Raw genomic sequence first — 25,116 nt, 5'->3', positions numbered from 1 at the left:
TCCACAAGTGCTCGCTAAAGTAGCCAGTGGCTCGGAGCTAGCCGGGGGGCCCAGGCAGGCTGCGCCTCATCAGCACGGTGCTATCCGGGACACCTACGCGGCTGCTGCCCCGGGGGCCAGATGGACCCCTGGGACCCCAAAGCCGTAGTAATGGAATAAATTATTTTGGTGAGATTTAGTTCACCTGTAATATTTACTTCTACTGTTTTATAGATGATATATTCATTACCTTAAATTTATGAAAAGGTTTCTTTCTAACAAAAGAGGGAGAGAATATTTATATATTAAATACATACATGTAAAAATAAAAATGTTTGTGGTAACTATATAATATCAAATATATAAAAATTTCACAATATTACAAATGTGTTTACCAGTGCATTCTTCTAGCATGTTTATTGAACTGCATGTTCCTTATCTCTTACAGAGGACATTTTAAGCATCTACACTTCCCTCTCTTCGCCATCTCCTTTATCTGATGTTTTTGACTTTGTGTAGGAAACATTTTTAAAAATCCCCCATTTGGCTGTTAAAAGAAGGGTATTTAGTACAAAATAAATATATTCTGTAGCTATGAAAAGCTAAAACAGTTATCTTGCCGTTTGTGTCTGGTATCTTGTCTTGTTATGTGGAATTAGGAATGGGAGACTGATCAATCAGAAATGTCTTTGCCCAGATGTTTACTCAGATAACTGTAGGTCATAGAAGCCCAAGTAAGATTTGTATATTCAGGTAAATTTATTAATTAATTTGACTTTGTGCGTAGCATCATTAATATAACTACAAATGTTTTTTCTTATGCTTTAGGATCTTCTCTATAAGGTCACTAGCTAGCTTAGCTTTTAACATACTAAGACTTTGTAGTAACAGTTTTACTTAACTTAGTAATTTAAGATCATTAAATTACTAAGTTAAGCAAATTTAATGTTATTTTCCTAGAAATAATTTTTTTCCTCTGGTTTCCCTGCATGGTGATTTATACTCTTCATCAACCAGGTGTTTTGATTATGTTATTTTTGATTAAGGCAGCATGTGAACTACAAGAGTGGACAATGATGTCTTTTTCAGTAGGCCAAAAATACAGATGTTTTATGACAAGCAGAGCCTAGATTTCAATTTGAAGTATGTGGTTTGTCACAACTTTTTGTATTCTTTGCAGTTATTCATTGAGTAATTTGTGAGTTGCCATGCTCTTTGTTCAATAAACCCTGTGCAATAAAAGAATGTAGGTGGAGCAGTTTCCATCAGAAGCAGAGTTGAAGGTGGTGTTGGGGTAGCAGTTTGTCTGTGGAGGTCACTGGGGTGTGATGTCCTTGAAGGGATCCACTTGATGGGCTGCGAAACACCAGTCATTCTGAGTGTGCTGCAGGTGTTGGAAAGGCCCTTCTCTCTAACATGGGGCATTCCCTGCTCCATTTCTGGCTGTGCAGTTTTGTAGCTCCACTCTTGCTCTCCATCCTGTCTCTTGTATCCCCCACTGAGTTGATTCAGCTTTTGTTGAGTAGAGCTACTGAGGTTTGTGAGCTTTCTGGTACTCTGAGTGAGTGAGTAGTGGCTTCACTGAGGCATAGGAGTGATGATGCTGGTGAGTGATATGAGCAGCAGGTAGTGTGCCACATGCAGTGGGAGAAGAGCCATTGTACTAACCCATCAAAAATGTCTAATTGCATTTTGTTGTTTGCATTTTGCAAATTTCAGACTTAGGTTCTGTTGAACCCATAAAATAGTTATTTTTGATTCAGTTTGTCTTTGAGCTTGAGATGCTGGTCACCTGGTGAATGTTGGATCTGTTCCATTTTTAAAGCTTCATTGGCTGCATTTTCCATTTTTGTAGAAAATACTTTAAAAGCATGGGCTTCTTGACAGGTTCCCTTCATGATGCTGAAAGGTGTGATTTAGTCCAGGATAGGACACATGTCTGCAGCTTAGAAGTACTATTTAAAAACCGTGTTATTATGTAGAAGAATCCTGTGAGTATCTTTCTGTATTTAAGGCACCAGCATTTTCCATTTTATATCTTTATATTTAAATGAAGTAGTTAACATGACTGTTATCCTGTTTCAACAGCTTTTTAATATAATGATATAAAGCAATCTTTAAAGGCATTCAATGTTGCTTTACAGGAGTTCTACTGACTTATAATGAACATATTTAATTTCATGTAGTATTGATATTTTTGATGGCAGTTTAAATGTAGATAATGTTGATAAAAATGCAGCTTTTTAAAATCGTAATTGTGCAGTAATCTTGGGAAGATGAAGTAATACTGTAGAGGCTGAAGTCAGGGACACAATTGCTTTAAGGGTTGTGGGAGACATGTTTCACTTCTAACCTCAACCACGAGTATTTTCTTAGTTGCACCTTACAAATGATTTCCTGTGGAAACAGAGAAGCTCAGTATAGAATGTGTTTTACCTTCTGTGGAAGATCACTTCAGTTGGCACTCATTCATGTCTTGCAGTGTTCCGAGAGCAGGTTGCTCAGTGTATCAGGTTGTTAAAGTTTCTGTGTAACATTTGCTGATGGTGGGCTGGGGCATCTTTGTGGCAAGCTGTGCTTACCACACATCTTTAAATCTGGAGAAATAAAAAATTATAAAACTTGAATTTATGGTTAACAGTAAAGAGGGAGGGCAATTTTCCCAACAGACAAGAGGAAGACAGAATAACTAAATTTGCTCTTAAGCTTTTGTCAGACAGAGAGATAACTGTCTTTACAGAAATGCTCTGTGCTTTTAATTTTTCCAACAGTATTTTCACTATTGTTTGTTTTTATGTAAAAAACATTGGGAGACCTTTAAGTAAAATCTGTTGATTGTACTTTGAATTTTCTCCTGAAAAAAAGTCTGGTTTTTAAGGCATTATAAGAAAATGAGGTATTTTTGATCTGCGGCTCTCTCATTTGCTGCCTGTAGAAATGTGGAATTTTTAGGGCAAACCAAGTTTAAGTTGTTATGCCTGTGAAGGTAAGTCCCTATAACCTTCATAAAAACCAATTTAGATAGTAGATATTTATTAACAATTACCATGGTAAAGGAAGAATGTTGTATGTTTTGTTTGGTAGTAGCATGAGAGCTGTTCAGCTTGCAATTTATAGTACTAGGCAAGCGACAGAACATCTCTCTTCACTGAGCAAGAAGGGAGCGTTTTAATGTGGGAAGAAAGAAGGGGTTTTGTGAAGAAAGAGAGCTGAAGATGTATCAGAGGGTGGCCTGGGAATGCTGTGGATATGTGGAAGATAACCAGAAAGGTGAAATTACTGCAATGGGGTTGTGTGGGTGTTGAACACTAATCTGTAGACAGCTAAGTTTAGCTAACATTGATGCTTTTGAGAAATGATTCTGTTTTAATCTTCCGAAGTAATACATCAAGAGTTCACTACACACAAGTGCCCACATCAACATACTGACGTTTTCTCATTTTAGTGCTTGAGAATTTTGTTTTGATTTAAAATCAATGTAGTTAAGTAACTGCCATCAGACCTTGACAAAACTGGTGTCAACAGCATCCGGTTGTATTGTTCTCAGAACTTTTAATTTACATCAGATGATTTCATATTCAGTGTCATTTGAATTTGTGTAAAACACTGTGAGACTTGTTTTTTCCTCTGAGTTCCCTAGGAAGGCATTGGTTTAAATATGTTTTGTATTACATCACTAATGATGAATCCAAGATCTTAACTTTAGCTAGTGTTTCTCCTTAAATTTGTGTCACTGTGCATTCTATATGAAGGTTTCAAGCATGATTCCATTTAGTGTGATATCTGAGACTTTATCCATACCATTTTATTCCATATTAAACTTAAAACAGAAGAAAAAAGCTTTATAGGCATTTGAAGACTATAGTACTACAGTTTCAATTCAATAGAGACATTTTAGATGTACATTGCAGTGAAAGTCATGCAAGTGAGAGGAGAGTTGCAAGTGTGTGTAGTAGTAAAGTACTTGGAACTGCTGTAGAAGGTTTAGCAGTGAAAGTCATGCAAGTGAGAGGAGAGTTGCAAGTGTGTGTAGTAGTAAAATACTTGGAACTGCTGTAGAAGGTACCTATCTAGTTTATGGAGACAATTAAGACAGCAGAATCATTTGATTGCCATGTAGTTTGTTATTGTTAGAAATCCTTGACAGATTAATAGGTGCAAAACTTAGTCTAGAGACATTTTTCTGTACTGTGAATTATCCCTTTCCTCACATGTGGAGTTACTAAATTTGAACTTAGCTCCTTCTTAAGTTCTTGAAGTAGAATCTGACCATGTAATTAAAGTTAAGTGGCAGGGAATTGTGTCGGAGAACTAAAAATACTTTTAATTTTGAAAATGATCTTCACAATCACTGTGAAGCACATTATGTATTCTAGCCTATCCAAAATCTAACCTGAAGACAGAATTAGTGTCTTTTGGACTCTCAGAAATGTTTTGGTTTTTTTTTTCCATGTAGCACTGGGGTGTTTCACAATGCTACTTAGGTAGCATTAGCTATACTTCAGGTATAGTTACGGTGTTAGATGAAATACAGTACTCTTTTTTTTTTTTTTTTTTTTTCTAACTTCGAGATGTGTTAACTTCGCAGTTTCTCTGGCCTAGCCTTAGGCTAATCTGAACCTTTCTGTTGTTCTGCTATAATACTTATATGCTGTGGTACAATTATTCCTATAGAAAATTGATGCCTCCATTATGTAGTATTAGCTAGCTCAGCATCATCTTTCTGCCAGCTGTGGACAATGTAGCTCATTTAAGTCTGTATGGTTGTAGTGGTGGAAATGTGAAGAAACAAATGATTGAAATACTGCTTAACCATCAGTTTTGTCCTTTCTGTGCTCTTTTAAGTAAATCAGCTTTAATGGTGTCATTAGATTTTAAAAATTATTCCTTGTGTTATGGCTCTCCTTCCTGAAAACTGACTTTCAGCTTTTACTCTGAAATGGTGATTATATGAAAGTGCAAGAAGGATGCATGAGCAGAAGTTTTAGCCAAGTAACTGCATGCGCTTGTATGGAATCCTTAAGTGAAGTTGGTAGGATTTTGTAGTGAAAGTCTATGAAGTGGTAATTCATAGATTAGGGCCAAACTTGCCTTCTAGATCAATGAGAATACAGAAATGTTTATGCAGTGACCAGAGCCATCTCAGCTGATGTCTGTTTAGAGTTAACAGAGATGAAGAGATTGCTTGGAGATCTTAAGTGCTACATAATTAGTCCATGCTGTCATTTGTTGAAAAATTGGATTGAGTTAGGGTGACTCCCAGTATTGTACATGTCTTCTGATGTGTCAGCATTTTGACCAGAGCTGGCAGTTGGTGTTGCAGAAGGATGCATTATTGTTCATTAGGTATTAAACTTTCAACTGACAAAATTATGTGTAGAGAACAGATACTGAAATTGGATATTGGCAGCCCTCTGATGTGTTCATGTGACTTTAAACCTTGGTACAATAAAAATTACACTAGTTTAACTAGAACAGACTTTTTAAACAAGCTTCAGTAAGGATGAGGTAAGTTTTTGGTTAGTTCTTGTACAGGTGAGTGGTTGATGAAATGTGTTAATAAAGCTTTATTGGATTTTGTGCATTAAAGGAGGATTATATGTGGCCATATGTGCTTTGTTGATGTACTTTCCATAGGGAAATGCCTATATACATGAAAATTGAAATGCTTATCTAGAATCTTGAATTAATTATTTTTGTTGAAAATAGTGTGTGGCAGTTGATATAGTAAGAGAAAAATATAATTTTTTATTTAATATATTTACCACTGGAGATGAAAACAAGACTTTTTAGAAGGCTTGGTTATGTAAATTCGTTCATAAGGAAGATACTTGGATTTACCTTGACACTTTCATTTAGGCTGCTTCTTTGAGTGCATCTCATTCATATGTATTTGAAAATTGAGGCTGTATGTATGTAGACTTACATTCAGTTATCTAAACCCTTGTTTTATGAGGAAAATCATACGTATCTGTAAGAGTAAGCAAATACATGTTTTACAACCATCATATTTTTTAGGAATGCTGAGAGTCTAATTTGTACACCAAAATTAATAAATTCTGTTCTTTGTTTTGCAAAATTTAGCTGAGTCTAGAATAGGTTGGTGTTACAGAAGGCAGATGTGGAAGACCAAATGCTGCGAGAACAGTACTGTTGTTGGAGTTTCATAAAGTGAAAATAAAGTATCTGTGGAAAACAGAGACTTTTAAGTAAGAAAGAAATGGTAGTGTAGAAGGTACTTGAGATACAAACATTGTATTGGTGGAAGTTCTGGTAATGAAAACGAAATTTACATGCAGTTGTGATCTGTTAGTTGCTTTGGAGTGCTGAAGAGCATGAATCAAGTGTTTTGAGGCCATGCACACTGAGAAATAAACTGCACAGTTGAGCTCCTGCATGATCTGTTACAAAGAAATTTCATTTGCCTTTGAAATTAGATTATTATATTTGCATTCTTAAATAAAGAGCCGTGTCTTCTGAAGTGTGAACAATTCTGTGTGATCAAGAAGTAGCAGTTGCTTTGTGTGTTCTCCCTCTTTGCTGATAAAACTCTAGGAAGGATTTCAAACTTACTAGTGTATTATGTACTTTTTCTCTGTGAAGGAAATGTAGCAAATGTGGGTTCTGTAGTTCAGTATTTTGAAAGGCAAACTGGCAGAGAAATGATGTGGCAGTGGTTTTTGATGGCTTGAATGTTGACCCTGCTGAAGATCTTATTTAGGTGCATTGTCACTTCTTGTATGTTTCTTATTATTGTGGAGACAGCAGTCTTCCCATGTGAAGCTGAAAAAGACCTTCCTTAGTTCTTGGATTAGTTCACATCTGCTACCAACTACTGATTTTTTTTTTTTTTTTTTTTTTTTGGGAAGAAGTTGTTGTTTCAGAGAATTTACATATTCTTTTTACAGTGCTTCCAAGCTAATTGTTTAATTGTTTACCCAACTGAAGTCAGAATAAGTACCTAAGGAATGGGAGAATAAAATAGTCTTTGATGAACTAACTAACTTATGAAAATATGAAGAGCAGATAATGCCAAGCTGTATTTTGTTTTTATGTGAAATTTTTTTTTAAAAACTGTAAAATCAGATACCATTAGTCTTGGAATTCCCCAGGTGTATTAAGTAGATTATATTGTTAAGAGCAAAATGAGTTGTTGATGAGTAAGTTTTCATTATGTTCAGGTCACATTTGAAGATCACCATCTAAGACTTGTAAAATGATTCAGTAATGAGCAATTTTGATACAGGCTACTGATAGCTGGAGAGAAATTGTGTCAGGAGAAATTTGTTTGAAAATGTTCTTTGTTTTTCAAAGCTGATATAATGAGTATGTACCATCTGTGGAAGTTTTATGCACTGAATATTTCAGCATACTAATTTTGTTTTGAGTTTTGACTGAAGTGCTAATGATTTTGCATATTGTTTCTGCTTTGGAAATCTGAAAAAATTATGAAGTAAGAATTTGGTTACATTTAACTGAGCTATGCAGTGAATTTTAGTTTCTGCTTAGGAAAATATAAAAAAAATAAAGCTATAGACATTTATTTGTAATATAAATCATTGGAATAGCAACTCAGCTTTTGGTCACATAAAAGTCATGTGAAAGCTTGCATTGCTCTTCTTGGACTAAAGTGGAAATAATGAATTCCACTCTTCTGTCATTAAATGTTTATTTTTCATTTTAAATAAACAGTCGATCTAACTAAATAATATATAATTTTAGGGATATTTTCCAATTCAAATTCTGTCTGAAAACTTTCTTGCAGTTAGAAACTGCTATCCTAAGCTTTAAAGGAATCTTCAGTTATGAGCCTGTTTGCTGTGGATTTGGAATTTCGTAGGTTTCCTCTGTTGCATGGAGGCATGTATATGAAAATGAATGAAAATAATGCAGTAATAACTATTCTAGAAAGAATAGCTTAATTGTTCCATGAAGCATACAAAAATAGCAGAAACAGTTGATTAGATATTTAAGTTTTGTATTATGATGTCACAGTGAAGCTCTTGCTTGGTTTCAGATTTCTAGTATGAATTTCAGATTTTCTACTCTTAAGTATTTCTAAAGGAGTTTTGTTGGATGGAATCTTGTGTTATTTTTTCTGCAGCACAAATGTAACATGGAAATGATAATTGGAAAGTGAACGTAACTGTTCTTCATCTCAGTTGAAGACTGTAGTAGGTGAAGTATTCAATAAAAACTACATATAGTGTTAGAGAAAGTCTCTTGGAAATCTGTGGCAGAGGCACTAGAAACTTTCTCTGCACTCTTCTAGAAGATGTGAGAAGAAGCTGTGTTGCTAAATTACTGTAACTGCCAAAAATCATGAGCCCTTGGGATTAGAAGTATGTGAACAGATACTTGAGAGGTGAGAAACTGCAGAAGTTTGAAAATGCCAGAAGGCTAAGTGAATTTTAAATGCCTTGTGCTGAAACCAGGACTGTTTCTTAATTGTCTTTCATAAAATAATAAAATACCTCATGTTAGAAGTGGCCCAGAAGTATGATTGAAGTCCAACTCCTGGCCCTGCACAGGACACCTCAAGAGTCACACCATTTGCCTGAGAGCATTGCCCAAACACTTCTTGAGCTCTGTCAGGCTGATGCTGTGCCCACTTCCCTAGGGAGCCTGTTCAGTGCCCAGCCACCCTCTGGGTGAAGAACTTTTCCTAATATCCAACCTATATCTACCCTGACACAACTTCAGGCCCTGTAACTGGTTGCAGCATCTCTGTAGCTCTTCCCTTCATCAGACCTTGCTTCCACTGGGCATACAGCTCACTTTTTTGCCTTATTTCTGAGAGTGGATTCCTGCTCAGCCACGCTGGCCTTCTGCCTCCTCTGCTTGACTTCTGACATTTTGGAACTGCCTGTTCCTGTGCCCCTAGGAGGTGGTGCTTAGAAAATAATCAGACCTGATGGACCCCAGCACCCACAAAGCCGTTTTCTCAGGGTGCCTTACTGGTTCCCTAAACAGCATGATTTCAGCTCTTGTCATGCCCAGGACTGAAATTTTCCTGTCACTTTTCCTCCTGATAATGGAGATTTTAAACTCAATTGCTTTGTGGTCACTATGGCAAAGGTGGCCACCAGTCACCACTTCGTTCATGAGATCCTCTCTGTTAATAAGCAACACATCAAGGCGGGCACCTTTTGTAGCTGGCTCTATCAGTTGCTGTATCATAAGACTATCCAGATTTAGGACTGTTCTGGACCTATTTGTGCCAGCTGTGTGGTGCTCCCAGTTAACATCTGACAAGTTGATATTCCTATAAAGACAAAGGCAGCTGTTTTGAAGGTGTCCCTTAGTTCCTCAAAGAGTAATTTTCTGGAATCATTGTCCTGGGTAGGTGGCCTATAGTAGACTCCTACGATGAAGTCCACATTAATTTTTGGTCCCTTAATCCTTACTCAGAGACTGTCAGCCTGCCATTGCTGGCTTCAGGCAATATTCCAACCCTTCCAGCTCACTTGCCCTGCCTGTCCCTCCTGGAGAGCTTGTGACCGTCCAACATGGCACTTCAATCAAGGGGCTCATCTACCAGATTTCACTTATTCCATTGATGATCCTCATGCTATGTGTGTTAGTGTGAAAACATTTTGGGTGTGATCCGTTATAGCTGACTCCTCCTGGACTAGTTTAAGGATCTCACTAGCACCCAGTTCCTTGAGTTTTGGCATACCATCCCATTGCTTATCACTGTCAAACCTGTTTGTGTCCTTTTCCTTCTTCCAACGTAGTTTAAAGCTCCATCAGATTTTCCTCTGTAGCTCTTCTGCTGCTGTAAGCTTTTCTTAAAAGTAGAGAAAAATGTTAGTATACTGATACTAGCAGTGATGTATGATCTTTTAATTACAATGTGAAGGGTAATGCTTTATGTTAACCTAAGGGAGCGGTTATGGTTGTATGTGTCATTTAAGTTTGTCATTCCTCGGCAGTGGAATGTTCTATTTAGCTAATGTTCTCTTAATTAGTTTATTTAGGAGTAAATCTGGGACATGAAAAAGGAATGAGGTAGATAGTCAGTTTGTTTTTTTTATAGGTGACTTGAGTATTAACATTATTATGACAATACTTTGGAACATGTAAGCTTGCATTTAATTACAGTGGTGTTCCTGCTGTTGCTGCAGGATCAGGCATTTGAGAAATGTATGAATAAAGAAGATACTTAAATGAGCTGTTCTTTTATTCTGCCTTATGTAGTGTCCTAGAGAGTCCTTGTTGCTACAGAATAGGGTTCTTATGTGGCATATAGTTTTCAGCAGTGTTAATTGGGACATTTTCAAGCAGAGATTTAGAGAGATATGTAGATTAATAGCTCTAGTCTAGGGATAGTTTTGCAGGTGTTAGATGTGTGAGTTGTCAGTCAATTGAAACCCTGTTGTCATTTTTCTTACTTTTTTTCACTGTGTCTCTCCTTACTTTTCACACAGTCTCTGCAGTGCTTGGAAAAGTCTATCACATTACACCAAAGAAAATGAAACCTGTGGTAGCTATTGTTAGTTGTGCATGTCAGTTACCTTCAAATTACTTGCTTTTTTCCAATCTTGTTTTATTTTTTATCTTTAGTCTATACAGATTACAGATTTAATTTATAATTGAGATCTAATTACTTTTTCTTCTATGTAATACCATTTTGACTTTCTTTTGATAGCTTCTCTTGCCTTCTCTTTCTCTTCACACTTGATCATAGTAATTTCACTCCAATGATATTGTTTTGTCAACTTCGCTTTGATGGTGTTTGCCATTGTCCTGATATTTAGTCCTACATCTTTTTGAACTAAGAAGAATTATTTCAATCCTAACAGTATTCCCTGATGTTGGGCTGAAGTTTGTGATTTAAGTGTGCTCATTTGAAATGAAAAAATGAAAAATTAAACAGAAATGAAAGAATGAAAAATTAAACAGAAAATCAAGCTGTGAAATGAGGATGGCGTGTTTTTCACACAGATTGCCCAAAACTATTGTATAGCAAGACAATTATTTTGCAAACAATTTACAGTGCTTACACTGTATGTTTCCTTCTGTGCTTCAGATGATGCACACCTTTGAGTGATATCTGACTTCTGAGCCTTAAAAATTATGTTGAGTCATTGAGATAAATCTGCTGCATCTTCCTTAATAGTCTAAAAAAATGAATGCAGTTCCAAAAACTGTACTTTTATTCTGTATCAGAATTTTTTTACATGCTAAGTAATTGCAAATGCTACATAAATATATCCCTTTGCCTTTTTATGCTTTTCCTCTAGAATGTAAGCATTATGGAGAAGACAAGATTCCGCCATCAACACTATAATACTGTCATAGGTAAGTACAATACAAATAAATATAACCATGAAAAAGTTTTGTATTTTTAAGATAAATACATCATAAAATATTGCACAGGAACTTCAAATGAATAAAATCATAAGCACTGTCCTTATTTTGAGTTAGTTGCAGATTATTTTATTAGGAAAATGTAAGAGAACATCTGTGTCCTGGAGAAAATGTGACAAGGAATAATTGCATGTCTTCCTTTTGATATGTAGTGTGGGAAAAATGTGAGGGACTTGTTTTGGTTATTTAGCATATATCTTATAAAAAGGTACTAAATTCAGTTTATATAAGACAACTTACCTATAATGTAAATGGAGTATCTGTTGGTTCAACAGGAGGAAAGGAGAGGACATAAGTTAATGTGTAATAGATTTCTCCATATAATAGACACATTTCTGGAAATAAAAATTGACGTTGTCTGTCATGTATTTGGTACACTAAAAATTCTAGGATTGTCTATTGTTAGTTCTTTCTGAAAAAGCCAGTCAAATATCGAAGTCTTCTTTTCTTTGGTACCTAAAACATCTAGTTGCATTCTGTTGTATCAAACGTGCTGACCTTGAAGTTCTACTTCAACACACTTAATTTCTATCTTTCTTATTTCTTCCTTAGCTTTAGTAGCATAGTGGGTGAGGGAAAATTACCTATTGCTTCCCATTGAGTCAGATCCTTTGAGATCTCTGGTTTAGAAGGTGATTTTAGGGTATCTGAAAACCTGCATGATTATGTAGTATGCGCCTGTTGTTTTCTCTTAAATGCTTCTGTCTGTACCATAAAACACCACAGCTTTCATTACGCACTGCTGAAGTCCTTTTCCCTGGCATTAAGCAAGTAATCTTTAATTGTAACCTGCATTTGTGTTTTTTGATTGTTCTCAGAACAAGCCTTTCATTCCCCCTTTTACAGTATTGTGGTCATATTTCTTTGCCAAACAAATTTCCGTGTACTTCATTGTTCAGGTAATAGGTTAGTCAGCTGTTGATTAATGATTTTTGAATGTCACCTAGTTATAACCATGCTATAACTATGTATGATTTAGCAGATGCAACTATTCATGTGACTGTTCATATTATTTTGTATATTTTTCTCTACTACCACTTTGATGTTTGAAATCTTGTGGAAAGCTGTGATGTGAGTAATAATTTTACTTTGTGAAAAATTGGTTTACAAAGTAAAAGTGTCTTCAGCTCATAGTGTTAAAAATAAGCTCCTGGTGACTACCTTTAAAATAGGCTGTAGCACATGAAATACATTTTTTTCCAGAGGATGTTCTCCATTACTGCAGTGTACTCCCAACATTGAAGCAAATGTAGGAAAATAATTTTGGACAGATGTTTAACTCATTGTGGAATTTTCCCGCTTCTGAATTATGGGGTAGAAACTTCTGAATTATGGGGTTTATGCTGCTGTCATCAAATAGAAAACAATATCCAGTGTTCTTATACTGAATTAAAAAAACAAAAGCTTTCTTGTGATTCATATTGCAGTAGTAAGATAACATTGTTTTTGCTTTGCACCAATTTTGTAGGAATTTGTGTCCAGGCAATGATGCTAAACAAGGGAGAAAGGGAGCAGAGAAACAGATTTATGACAGAAGAATATTATGGGAGACTAAGTAAATATAGTTTAGTTTTAGATTCTAGAAGTTACTGAAAGAACTCGAGTGTCCTTGCCATGAGTTTATAATTTATTCATCTCAGAAATTACAGTTCAGAAAATAGAGTATATTTCTATAACTTCAATAATTGTGCAGCTTGAGCATTTGCTTAAAACAGCAGATACTATTTGAGGGAAAATAAATGAAATGCCTTCTTTTGAAGAGCTGGCATAAGGTGTAGTGAGTGTGTCCAAGCATCAATTTTAAGTGTGTTTATACAGGAAGAAGTTTTACAGGGCTTTTTTGTTGCTTTTAAAAAAATAACTATTGTTTGAAGCGTTGAAATTTTAGTACACTTCAGTCACAACAATATCACTTGCTGTTACATACTAGAAATAGAATTAACCTTAAAGTAGTGCTTTTCATAGATCTGTAAAGCAGATATAATTAGTTATAGCTTAATTGTATGGCTAGTTAAAGGGAATTTTGTACAAGAATCTTAATGTCTTGAGTAACTTGTTTTTCTTTTAACAGAATTCCTCTAAAGACCAGGAAGTATTGCTGGTATCGTGCATTCTGGAAATATGTTTTACTACAGGTACCACCAAGGCTTTGCAAATAGGATGAACATGCTGCTGTTGACTGCTTACTGACAGTAACCAGCTGGGCATTTCACTCATGATGTTTTCATTCTCACCTTGTCCAATTGGAATTTGCTTATACTGATTTTTAAAAAGAGGAATAAATCAAAGTGGAGTACCATAAACTTGACATGGAAAATAAAAAGAAAGACAAAGACAAACCAGATGAAAGAATGGCACGGCCTAGTGGGAGATCAGGCCATAATCCGCGTGGAGCTGGTTCTTCAAATTCTGGAGTGTTAATGGTTGGCCCTAACTTCAGAGTTGGTAAAAAAATTGGATGCGGTAATTTTGGAGAACTACGGTTAGGTAAGATCCTAATTTATTTCTTTCAGTTTACATTATTCAAGAACATTTTTATGCAGTCTAGGCAAGAAGATTTCTCTTTGAATACTGCGCAGCTCTTCAAACTGCCTCAAAGCTTCAAATATGCAAGGCATATTCAGCCCATCTTTTGTGGTTTTGCCCCAGCCAGTGCAAGCTTGATGACATGAAGAATCTGTATAGCAGGATACTTCCTGTGACTAAAATGTTTTCTAGCTATGTGCAGTGCTCTCCTAAATTTGTCAGTTTTCTCTTCCAAGATGCTGGAAGCTACATCACGGTTATTGTGGCAGTCTTTTCTGACTTCCTGGAGCACTTTATTGAGTTATATTTAGGGCTAAATATATGAGAGACATCCCTGTTCTGTAGGTCTGGCAGATCTCTTGGAGATACTGTAACCAGGTACTAGAGAGTTTTTAATACCGGTGAGCAAGGAAATTCCTTGCTTTCTTTTTTAATGTAGTGAGGCTAAATACTTGAGTTGGTATTAAACAGGGCAGTGAGAATCAATCTGTAGAGAAAATTTGGGATAATTCAGTCACTCCAGTTCTCTGCTGAACAGACAACTGAAAATCAGATGGTGGAGAAGGCAGACTGAGAAGGACCTATAGAGTTTTGAAGAATTTGGGCAGCAAAGCTGGAAATGCTAGCATTTATTAAAATATATACTGATGGGTATGTGCTTTTAGAAGACTGTATGTTTAGTTTTGGGCACTTGCATTTCCAGGATGGACAGCATGATTAGCTAAGGTTTTCAAGATGTGTAAGTTCAACTAGGTCTTAATAAATACATCTTGATACTTAATGGCAGAAATTTATTCTAGTGTTGTTAGAAGGCTTGAGTTAAAGTGCTTCATGCATTAAATAGAGGTGGATTTCACCGTTAGATATTTGAGAGGATGGTGGGCTATATAAGTGTTGTTTCTGTTGATCATTGCCTGTGGTAGAACTAATACTCATTGCCTTTTGGTCAATATTTGTGATACAGTGTTTGCATAAAATATAATATATTTTAAATATAGTACATTCTGGGGGCTGTCAGGATGTAAACAAACTTAGCAAACTAATACTGTAGAGGGATTTAAGAAAATATTGCTGCAGCTCTGACTCAGGACACTGAATTTTGCAGTCTCATTAATAGGTACTCTTGTTACTACTATTAATAGTTATGCAAAATTGATACATTTTGACATTTACAGTGTTGCATACATGCCTTTACAGTCCACAAATCAAGCTGAAAAATTGCTCTTCCCCACTTCCCAAACTTTTGCATACTGGCTTCAAATCTTAATTTTTGTTTCAAACCTCTCAACGAACTAAATCAAGCCAGCGAGATTAATTCTACATAAAGGCAATTGCAAACTAGTAAAGATAATTTTTTGTCTGCCTGTTATTTTGGTTACAAAGTACAGAGCTGATTAAGAATTAATATCTGATTAAATCACTTACTTGCAGCTGTTACAGTGAAACAATGTATTTTATTTTAAATACAATATTATATTAGTTAAGACTTACAGTTTGATAGTATTAAAATAAAATAGAACAAGTAAGTAAAAGGAATAGGAGGGAGATTATAGGACAGTGTATTGTCCTGCAGCAGTCACCAGGACACATGTAGCCTTTCTGATTTTGATATCATGTTTTGTTTATATTCTAGATATTTCAAATCCCTATTTATTGTTTTTTTTGTGAGGAAGATGTTTTAAATGTAAGTTACTGAAATCAAGAGTTAATATTGCTATTACAGATTCTGATTTAATTTTTAAATTTTTTTTCATTTGCTTTGCTACAGTATCAAGTACTTAGTGTGCACCCTTTCTACAAAGATGTACACAAGTGCTTAGTTTTTTATATGTACTTTTGCAAATGGGAATATATTTTGATCATATATCCTAAGGTTAGACCTGAGGGACTTAAAGGAGGAATAAAGTTGTAGAGGGATGAAGTTATGCTCAGAAGATAAAATTTCAGTTATATATCAGGAGCTGTTGTTCTTGCATCTGAGAAGAAACCATTTCAGTAGTGGCTTGGGGATAAATGGGAAATTGGCTCTTTGTAGCAAATTATTGTCTGTGATCTTCAACCGTTAGCTTGCAAAGGACTAAACTGGTTTGCATATTGAACTGTTAATTTTAAGAGTGTCTGTTACAGTTAAATTAAACTGATACAGTTAAGATAAACCGATAAGGTAGTAAGAGAGAACTTGTTGCTGTTGCAATGATGCATAACTCAATACCTGTTATGTGTTTATGGACAGATCACTGTTTATGGACAGTGGTGTTTTATATATGTATCTGCTGTATTTTAAAGAGATGATTGTCCTGACTGACCACCTGGAAAGTTAGTGTCCCTTCTGATGCTACTTCAGAATAAGAATATCATTACAGCTTTTGGAACTCAACATCCTGTTACTTAACTGTAACTGGGTTTGTTACTTACTCAGAGTAGGTGATGTATATAGCTAAGAGATGGAATGAGCAGGGCTCCTGCAAGAGTTTCTTACAGATTTTAATACCATGCAAAGACACAGAAAAAACTGCAAAGTACACTTCTTATCAAAAATGTAACTGATATGATCATCCAGTAAGAAATACTTAGGATACCTGGATATCCACTCTAGTCCCTACATAGGGGCCTATGACCCCTTTTGTGGGTCAGATTATAGCATACTGCTCATATTAATTATGTGTTCATTGTTGTGAAGCCCTCAGGTTATTTTTTTTTTTTTGTGAAGTTTGATCCATTAAGAGGTGAAAGCTTTTAATGCATTTGTTTCAGCTTTACAGGAGTACTCTATTTTTTAAAAGAATCATTAGCACTTCATAGTCTTTGACTGTTGGTGTAACTCACTTGATCGAAGCATGGTCATGGGTTCAATCCCTCTGTGGGGCATTCTCTTAAGAGCTGGACTCAGTGGTCCTTGTGGGTCCCTTCCAAATCAGAATTTTCTATGATTCTGTGTAACTGTCTTCACAGGGAACTTTTTAGACTTGGTCCATGTCTTTTCCCCATTTGATTTCTTTAACAAAACTGAGCTAAACATAGGAAATTCAGACCTGAGTAATACTACAGAAAAAAAGGGAGGATTATCATTAAGAATAACATACACTAAATGCATTTGAAGATTGTAAAGAAACAAAAAGTGTTGGAAGTGACAACTTATTTTATCCTTTATCGGCTATTTTTTAATCTTACACCTATAAAACTTGTTTAACATTTTAGTAGTCACATGCAGTTTGAAGTGATGATTATTGAAAAGTTCTTACCCAGTTACAGAATCCCTTTTAAAGCTGCAGATGCATTTTCCAAGTGGTGTAAGCCTATCAGGAATGTTGTTGTCCTGTCATAAGTTTTAGCTTAGTAAATTACATAATTGAGGAGAAAAACAGTCCTCAATTAATTAACTAGTTAATTCTAGTTTTAATTAGTGGTGATTATGGTATTCAAAATTGCATAGTAATTTAAAAATAAATTTCAAATAATTTTCAGCAATAATTATGAAAATATCACATTCTGGTTATTGTGATTTTTCAAGCTTTTTTAGTACAAAAAAATATCACAAACTTGGTGAAATATCTGAAACTCTGTGTAATTTCAACCTCTTACACAATTCAAAGAAAAAATCTTTTTAAATTAAAGTATTGGATTAATAAACCAACATTTCCTAAGTCACTGCCAGAACACTAGCACCTTAGCTGAAAAATATTTTGAAGACTTTTTTGGTATTTAAATGGCATTTACTTGAACAGAAAAGCCAGTGTCTCACATTCTTGTTTTTATTCTTTTTTCAAGGAAAAAATTTATACACAAATGACTATGTGGCAATTAAGCTGGTAAGTTAATATTTTTTTAAAGGATTTGGGGTGAGAAACTAATTGGATTCTTCCTTTCAGATGTTAATGAGTTGATTTCTTTAATTGAAACCTTTAATAGTTTTGTATGATTTCATTGAATTAGATAAAAGCAATTAGTGATAGATGTAATTGTGTTATTTGGCCGTATTGAGTAAAAGTAGTTTTTAATTGTTGTCACTTTTTTCAAGGCTAAATCTGTGTTTTCAAAGTCACTGATGGTTTAATGCTGCTTCAAGGATGTGTTCTACAGCAGTCATCTTAGTAGATTCCTTTGTTGTCCAACAAGTAGAGGAACAACAAGTTTACTGTGAATCTTACCATCAGGTGACTGTAGAGAAACTCCAGAAATTCTTGAGACTGCATTTGTTTTAGTGTCCACACTCCTGCTCCCAACTGTTTTTTCATCTCTAACTGCTGGTATCTACACATCACTTGAGTAGACATGTTTTATTTGCAATGCTGTGTAATATGTTTACTTCTTTTGCAAACATGATACTTTTTTAATACATCCTTGTTTGGCTTATTCTCAATCACCGGAACTACTTTCACAACACCATATTTTGTTTCTGGATTTTTTAAACTTTTTGGTAAATTACTGTTTTCATAACTGAAGTCTTTCATGATGAAATTCACTTGGTTACTTCTTATCATTGAAGGATTTTTAGGACTCCAGTTGATTTCTTTTCGCTGCAGTAGCACAGAACTTTTTGCATAGCCTAGTATGGTTTCATAAAGTGAAAGGTGAAGTCTGGGAACAGAAATGCATGGCTTTTGATAAGAAATCTGAAAAGCATTACAAATGTAATAAACTCCTGAAAAATACTGGTATCACTCTCCTTGCTTTGGGAAATACTGATTTTGGGAGTAGTAGAAGTTTTCAAAACATGCAAATTATGCAAAACATGCAAATTGAGAGAGCAGTGTTGGATACAGTTTTGAGGAATATTGTGTGTTAAATCAGATTTACACTCATTTTGTTTCAACGTATCTTGAACTTACTCTGGTATGTCTGGTGAAAGTTGAAAATAGTCTGAGAATTCTTCTACTTAAAGGCTGTCTACTACAAAGCACATGTAGAAATACATTGCAAGGTAGTGGGTTTTTTTTAAGCACTAATTACTTGATCATGTAGAGCAAGACAACTTTTTTTATCTGATCGGTTTTGATAAAAACTTTTTTGACATATACAACTCTAGTAAACTTGGCTACCATTTCAGCCCATATCATCTGTCACAGGTGATGCTTGTCATTGTCAACATTTACTTTTTTGATTTCCAAATATCTCAATCTTAGAGCTGCTTGTTCCCAGCTGAGTAAAAAGCTTGAAGCAACTTTATTGACTAACTTAGTTTGAAGTCACTAAGGAACCAATACAGTTAAGTGTATATGTAATTTACTACTAGTGCTGAAAGAACTCTGAGTATGTAGTGGACTTTTCCATTTTTCCTCGTACAGTAGTGGCATGAAAAGCTATAATGTCTTTGCAATGAGAAACAGTTGAAGGAATCATAATGAAAGTCAACACTGGAGCTTACATCATCATAGTAAGATAAAAATACATTTGTTAGCAGGTAGAACTAGTGAATTCTTCTAATGTGGTTCTCCCTTTTTTTATTGCAGTATGTATTTCAGATACATACTTATTTCCAGATTGGAAGGGATTTGAATCACAAGGTTCAGTCTGCTAAAAGCAGCTGCATCAAATAGTGGGATTTATTTGGATTTTATATTTTTTCCTATTCTTCTCCTTTTTGAGACAGTGCCAGGGCTTTTTTCTAACAGTTATAGGTAGAGTGGCTTATCATCCTTTTCATTTTTAAATGTAAGCTTTTGTTTTCTCTGGCACTTTTGTGCTTTCAGAGCAGTCATTAGGCCTATGTTTAGCCCTTGTTTTGTTATTGTAAATGAGACACTCTTAACTTCCTCTCTGTTTTGCACCTGTTGTAGTTCAAGTTTAGCTTTCCTGAATGGGGTTACTTGAATTAATTTTATGTTGCAGTCTAAGCAGTTACCCTTGGCAGGTGTGGTTGTTGTGATCTCTCCTGCAGTATCCTAAAACGGTATTTGCATTCCTCATGGTAGCATTCCAGTTTTGACCTACTGTTGTCTTATGAGCAGCAAGACATCTCCTATGCCAGATGTTTTGTATATCAGTGGTAACCATATACTCTGTTGCAGAAGGATTGTGTGGGTCTCTCTCAAGTGCAATGAATGGCTGTGTTTATACAGGAGCTTTCATGAGTGCTTGTGTTGTTAAAATAAGTGTATTTTATAAGTGCTCTTTTGACTCAAACTTTTTAATTGTTTTGAATTAATGGTTCCCTTGTGGACAAAATTATACAAGCATTTTCTTGTTATGGTGTTTAGGGCAGCTTCAGGACTTGTGTAAAAAAATAGCTTAAACAGTTTTTTTTATGTGAGGTCTGACAGTCGTACAACGTATGCATTTTAAAGTATAATGTTTATACATAAATGCATATTTAATTTGGTATAACAGCTACAGTTCCAGAATCTTCCTCTTCATCTGTCTTAATTCATTATTGCATGTTCTGGTTGGGCACATACTCCAGTTTGAGAGGCCAGAACAGACTTTTTTAAGAACTATAATGAAACTCTTAAGGGCTGGGCTTGTACCAGTTCAGTGCTGTGTAGCGGTGTTTGTATGTTTCTGCTGGTCTTTTAGTATACAATCTGCTTTCTTGTGATCAGGTGGTTCTTTAGCAATATCAGTTTGGTGTGTAAAAGCTGTACCTTTCCTGCTTACCTCTTCTTATTGTTAGATTTACTGCTTTTATTACATGACCCTGTACTTGACATAAATGCCCTATTTACTATTCAGCTTTTCCTTCTCCTTCCTTATTTTTCCCTTTCCCTTTGACATATTTCTCCACTGCTCAAACTTACCTCCTCTGCAGATGCTTAACTACTACCAAAAAACTAGCTAAAGGAATTTCTGCTTGAGCATGTCATGACCCATCAGTAGGGGCCATGATGTTTATTATAAATTCTCATCAGTATTCAACAAAGACACTGGACATGCTTTAGGGAGCTCTTGTGTTTTTTTTGTGTGATCACCTTGTGTCCAGCAACCAGCCCACTATTTATACTTAAAACGTGTTGGCTAACAAGCCCTTACATTTGAAGGCTTCCACAAGTGCTGGGTAGCAAGCCTGTAATTTTTACAGTACACTGTAATAAACTCTCAACACACTACTTAACGGTGCTGGCTCACAAACCCCACAATTCCATAACTCCCCACTCCCACAATAAACTTCAGTATGGAGTATGGAATAGAAAATGATAGCTGTGCTTTGCCCAGACACAGTGAGGGAGAAGAGAAATAAAAGCAGAAAAGGAAGAGAACAAAAGAATATCATCAGTCCTTAGATCCTGCCTTGGTCTCACTTGTCTGGCTGGTCCAGAGCTGGGAATTGTGACACAGTGAAAGAGAAAGAGATGATAAAGAGAGCAGGGGAGCACAGTCTGCTTCCTTTCTTAGTTAACCTGGTACAGCCTCTTATGTGAATGAGATTTTTTTGTGCTCTTTTGTTCTTGGATGCACAGCCAGCCCTTGGAGCCCTCCTCCAGGGAATGAGCGCAGGGTGGGGAAGTGAGCACAAGTCTCCAGGTGGAGCAGGGAGTTGGCTCAGCACAGTGCTGCCCCACCTCAGCGAGACCATCTTCTAATTGCAGCTATCCTGCCAAAACAGTCAGAATGTTTGAGACAAAACATGCTTAAGCAAGGTCCTCCACATCACCCAGTGGCTAAAAGATTCCTTACTATTGTTTGGGCATATGGCTCATCTTTGACTGTGGTGATCTCTGTATATTGGATGCAGGGCTAGGACAGGGAGGAAGCAGAAGACAGTATGCAGCTAATCAAAGTTGCAGAAAAGAGTTATGCTCATCATTAAAACCAGAAATCCCACCAATATTACAGTCCCCATTTGTGTCAAACGCTTTTCCCCATCCATGATTTAAAACCAGAAGAAATCTGGCATCCAAGGCTTGATTCATTGAACAGGTTCTTTGGTTGCAGTGTTTGGAATTGTTCAGCAATCTGGTCAGCAGCTTCCTTCATCTTTGCTCAGGCCTCTTCAGTGGAAGTTGTAGTATTGTGGATGGTGACAGAGCACTCCCCTTCAATGAGGCTGAGCATCCCATGTAATGCTTGTTCAATAATGGCTATGCTGATGGTGCATCCATGTCTGAGAAGTCATCAAATTGAACATTGATAGGACACAGGGAAGGAATTCAGACGCCACATTTCTATGCAGCATAGTATTCTAGTGTTAGGAATAAGATTTTTCATCTGAACTCCTCCAAGCCAACCCCACAGGGGTTGTATATTTTGTCATTCTTCAATTATAATTATCAGTAAGATTTAGGATAATTATTTGTGGCTCTGTGGCAAGCTAATTCCTGCCATCAGGTAGTAAACTGAAAAATGTACAGGGTGTTGGTTCTATTACAATTTTAGCAAGTACAAGTATGTCTTGCTAAAAAGTTTTATTCAAAGTTCTAATACCAAGTATGTACCATATTTCAGGGGAGGTCTTCAGGTCAGGTGTTAAAAGTACTATACATCACAGCAGACAAACTTAAAGGCAACAGAAAGAATCTTAATTCCTTCCTGGGTGAAGCAGTGCAAGGCAAAGCCCTTGGGTTTGAGGCCTCCATATTCTTATTCTTGTATTAGCTCCTAAGCTGAGTTGGAGTCTTATTACGGTAGTTCTTGTTTAACAGGATGAAGATAAAAGGACACATTGCTGAAACATCTCGGGTCAGTAGTGCTAGGTACAGATTATAAAATAACAGCAACATGTAGTCAAAATGCTTGATCAGTTAATATCAGTCATTGCTTTGTCATAGTTCTTGTAGGATAAGAAAAAGGGAAAATGCCTTGTTCTAAACCAGTGGTTGAAAAGAAGGTACTATCCACTGGAGTGAACACAATGCTCTTTATCAGGGGCATTGATAGGTATCCACAAGTAACTGCTGAAAGGCTTCTGAAGTCACTGCTCCAATAGTGAAAAAATCTGCTAAAACTGATTGTCCTGGGCTTAAGTTTAATTACTTAAGTTTAATTTTATCTCTGTTCTTCATTTTGTGAAAAATATAATTGATTCCATTTCTCGTGGCCCATTCCTGTACCACTGGAGCAGTAAAGTGGTTGCCATTGTCTCACTGGGTGGAATTGGGCTTGAGTAAATACCTGAACCATTGCTTTAAAACTCTGTGCTTTTGCCTGTGCCTGAACTAAAAACTTGCATTAGTCTGAACCTCCATATTAGAGGTGGGAATATATGCAGCTTCTTTGTTCTCCTCATTTAACTTACCCTGCAGTAACTTTGATGTTTTGGTTCTGGTATATGGCACTATTTGGTTGCAGTTTGCTGACCCTGTCCATCATCTCTAGTTTCAGTTTTAACTAGTGGTCCAGAATCCAGATTCTACATCCTGCGATTTTCCTCATGATAGATTTTCTCATACACATCCTGAAGCTGTGCTGGAAGCCTGCTAAAATGACCATGTTTGACAGCAAACAGCCCCTCTGCCTTCAGCCTCTTTTCCTGATTGCTCTCAGCAGCAAGCAGCTCCATCTCCTGAGGCCTGCTCTCCCTCCAGGAAGCCTAAACCCCTTGACCAAAAGGCAGCCCACTGCATGAGGGACCAGGACTTCTAAGGACCATTTACTTGTATGAAAACCTCAGATTCTCAGTGTTCCTTGGCCTCCTCTTCTGCAGCTTATTTCTGCTCTACAGCAACTGCTACCTACACTTCTGTCTTACCTATAGCCACTTCTCTGGCTTCAGCCTCTTCCACAGCTGTCTCCTTGCTCAACACTCCTGTGGTTCTCTCCTTCTCCTCATCTATCACTACTTTTGATTCCTTCACTTGGGTGTGTCACTCTCTTTGTTTCTAAAAATCTAGCAGCCTAATCTTGCCTTTTCATTTCACATACTAGTTCCTTATCTGAGCACTTGTGTAAGTCCTTGTACTCCCACGGCCAATTTCTCATCCCTACTGTGGTACCCAGCACATCTCTCAGTATTTTCTCCTGCTCTGTAGCAGAGCTCAGGGTGTAGTAATTGGGTAAGGTCTCTTTCTATATTCAGCAAAGATTCCAATTTTGCTCTTTCATTTTTCTCTCTTGGATGTTTTTTAAGAGCTCAACCAAGACTTTCAAATGTTTTTGCAGATGTTTTGCAGCTGAAGTTTGTAGCAATTTGTCTCTCTCTTTTGCTATCTAAACATTTTAGTAAAAAAAAAGTCTGTCTCATCTTGCTCTCTGTATGAACATTTTTGTAAAGAAGTCAACCAAGTTTTATAGAAATGTCTCTCTCTTTTTGTGATCTAGACATTTTAGTAAAGAGTCATTAATCTTTTTATCTTTTTGTGTTTCCATTAGCATGACACACAGTACTGCACATATGAAGATGAGTGTAGGTCATACTTTCCCATAAAGGGAAAGGGGTCCATGCTTGGAATTTCCTGAGCTGTCATGTCCTGCTCCTCCTTGTTCCTGATCTATCCTGTACCCCAGTCAGAGATGGAGATATCTGAGCCCATGCCAGCTAAAAATAGCTTAAGAGCTGTTCATTCCCTCTCGGCCTCACATGTCTGTGAAGCCGATTTATTTTTACAAGCCATTGGTAGGAGTGTGATGTTTGTTGTAAATTCTTATTGGCCTAAACAAAGCCACCAGACCATACACTGGGGAGCTCTTGTGCTTTATTGTACAGTTGTTATAACTCTGGAACCCACACTATTAGACTCAAAAGGTGTTGGCTAACAACCCCTTCATTTTTGTACAGTGGGGGGAAAAATATGAGCGCTGTGCTTTGCCCAGGCAAAGGAAGGGATGAGGGAAATTAAAGTGAGAAAGAGAGAGGGAGAATGAAGAAGTTCACCATCTGTAGTTTCCTGCAGTCAGTCCTGCTGCATGGATGATCCAGAATTGGGATAGCAAAATAAAGAAAGGGAAAGATATGGAAAAAGTCATGAAGGGGGCCCAATGCACTTCCTTTTATATTTAACCTGATGCAGCCTCTTATGTAAATGAAACTTTTCATGCTGTTTTGTTTGCACATCCACAGGCAACCTTTTGAGCCTTTCTCTGGGAAGTCAGTTGGGAGGGACGGAGCAGGATCAGGAAGCTGGCTCAGAACACTGCTACTCCATCTCCATGGGACCCTTTGTTTCGCTCACACTTTTCCTGTCATGACAGTCAGAATATTTGAGACAAAACATGCTTATGCTTAGTCTTCAGTGGAACTGCTTCTAGAAATACATCAATTTTTCTTTCGTTGGGTGAAAGACAGGAAGTTACAAAGTAGTCATCACTGCCTTTTAAACTGTAATTTTTAATTCACCGATTAACTAGTCCACCATTAAGATTTGAATT

At 36.4% G+C, this 25,116-nt stretch overlaps 1 protein-coding gene across 6 annotated transcripts in view; it reads left to right on the top strand.

Moving 5' to 3' along the window:
* CSNK1G3 (casein kinase 1 gamma 3) overlaps positions 1 to 25,116 on the top strand; it is a 77,985-nt gene that overhangs the window by 3,551 nt on the left and 49,318 nt on the right. For all 6 annotated transcript variants that reach the window (XM_053931616.1, XM_053931615.1, XM_053931614.1 and 3 more), the window contains exons 2-4: positions 11,226 to 11,283; positions 13,424 to 13,839; positions 17,647 to 17,687. In XM_053931616.1, the coding sequence (XP_053787591.1) occupies positions 13,662 to 13,839; positions 17,647 to 17,687 (219 nt within the window). In that variant the 5' untranslated portion in view covers positions 11,226 to 11,283; positions 13,424 to 13,661. The remainder of the gene's footprint in view (positions 1 to 11,225; positions 11,284 to 13,423; positions 13,840 to 17,646; positions 17,688 to 25,116) is intronic.

Source organism: Vidua chalybeata, chromosome Z (genome assembly GCF_026979565.1).
Source record: "Vidua chalybeata isolate OUT-0048 chromosome Z, bVidCha1 merged haplotype, whole genome shotgun sequence".
Taxonomy (NCBI): domain Eukaryota; kingdom Metazoa; phylum Chordata; class Aves; order Passeriformes; family Viduidae; genus Vidua; species Vidua chalybeata.
Note: the sequence above shows the minus strand (reverse complement) of the source record. Positions and strands in the feature narration are given on the sequence as shown.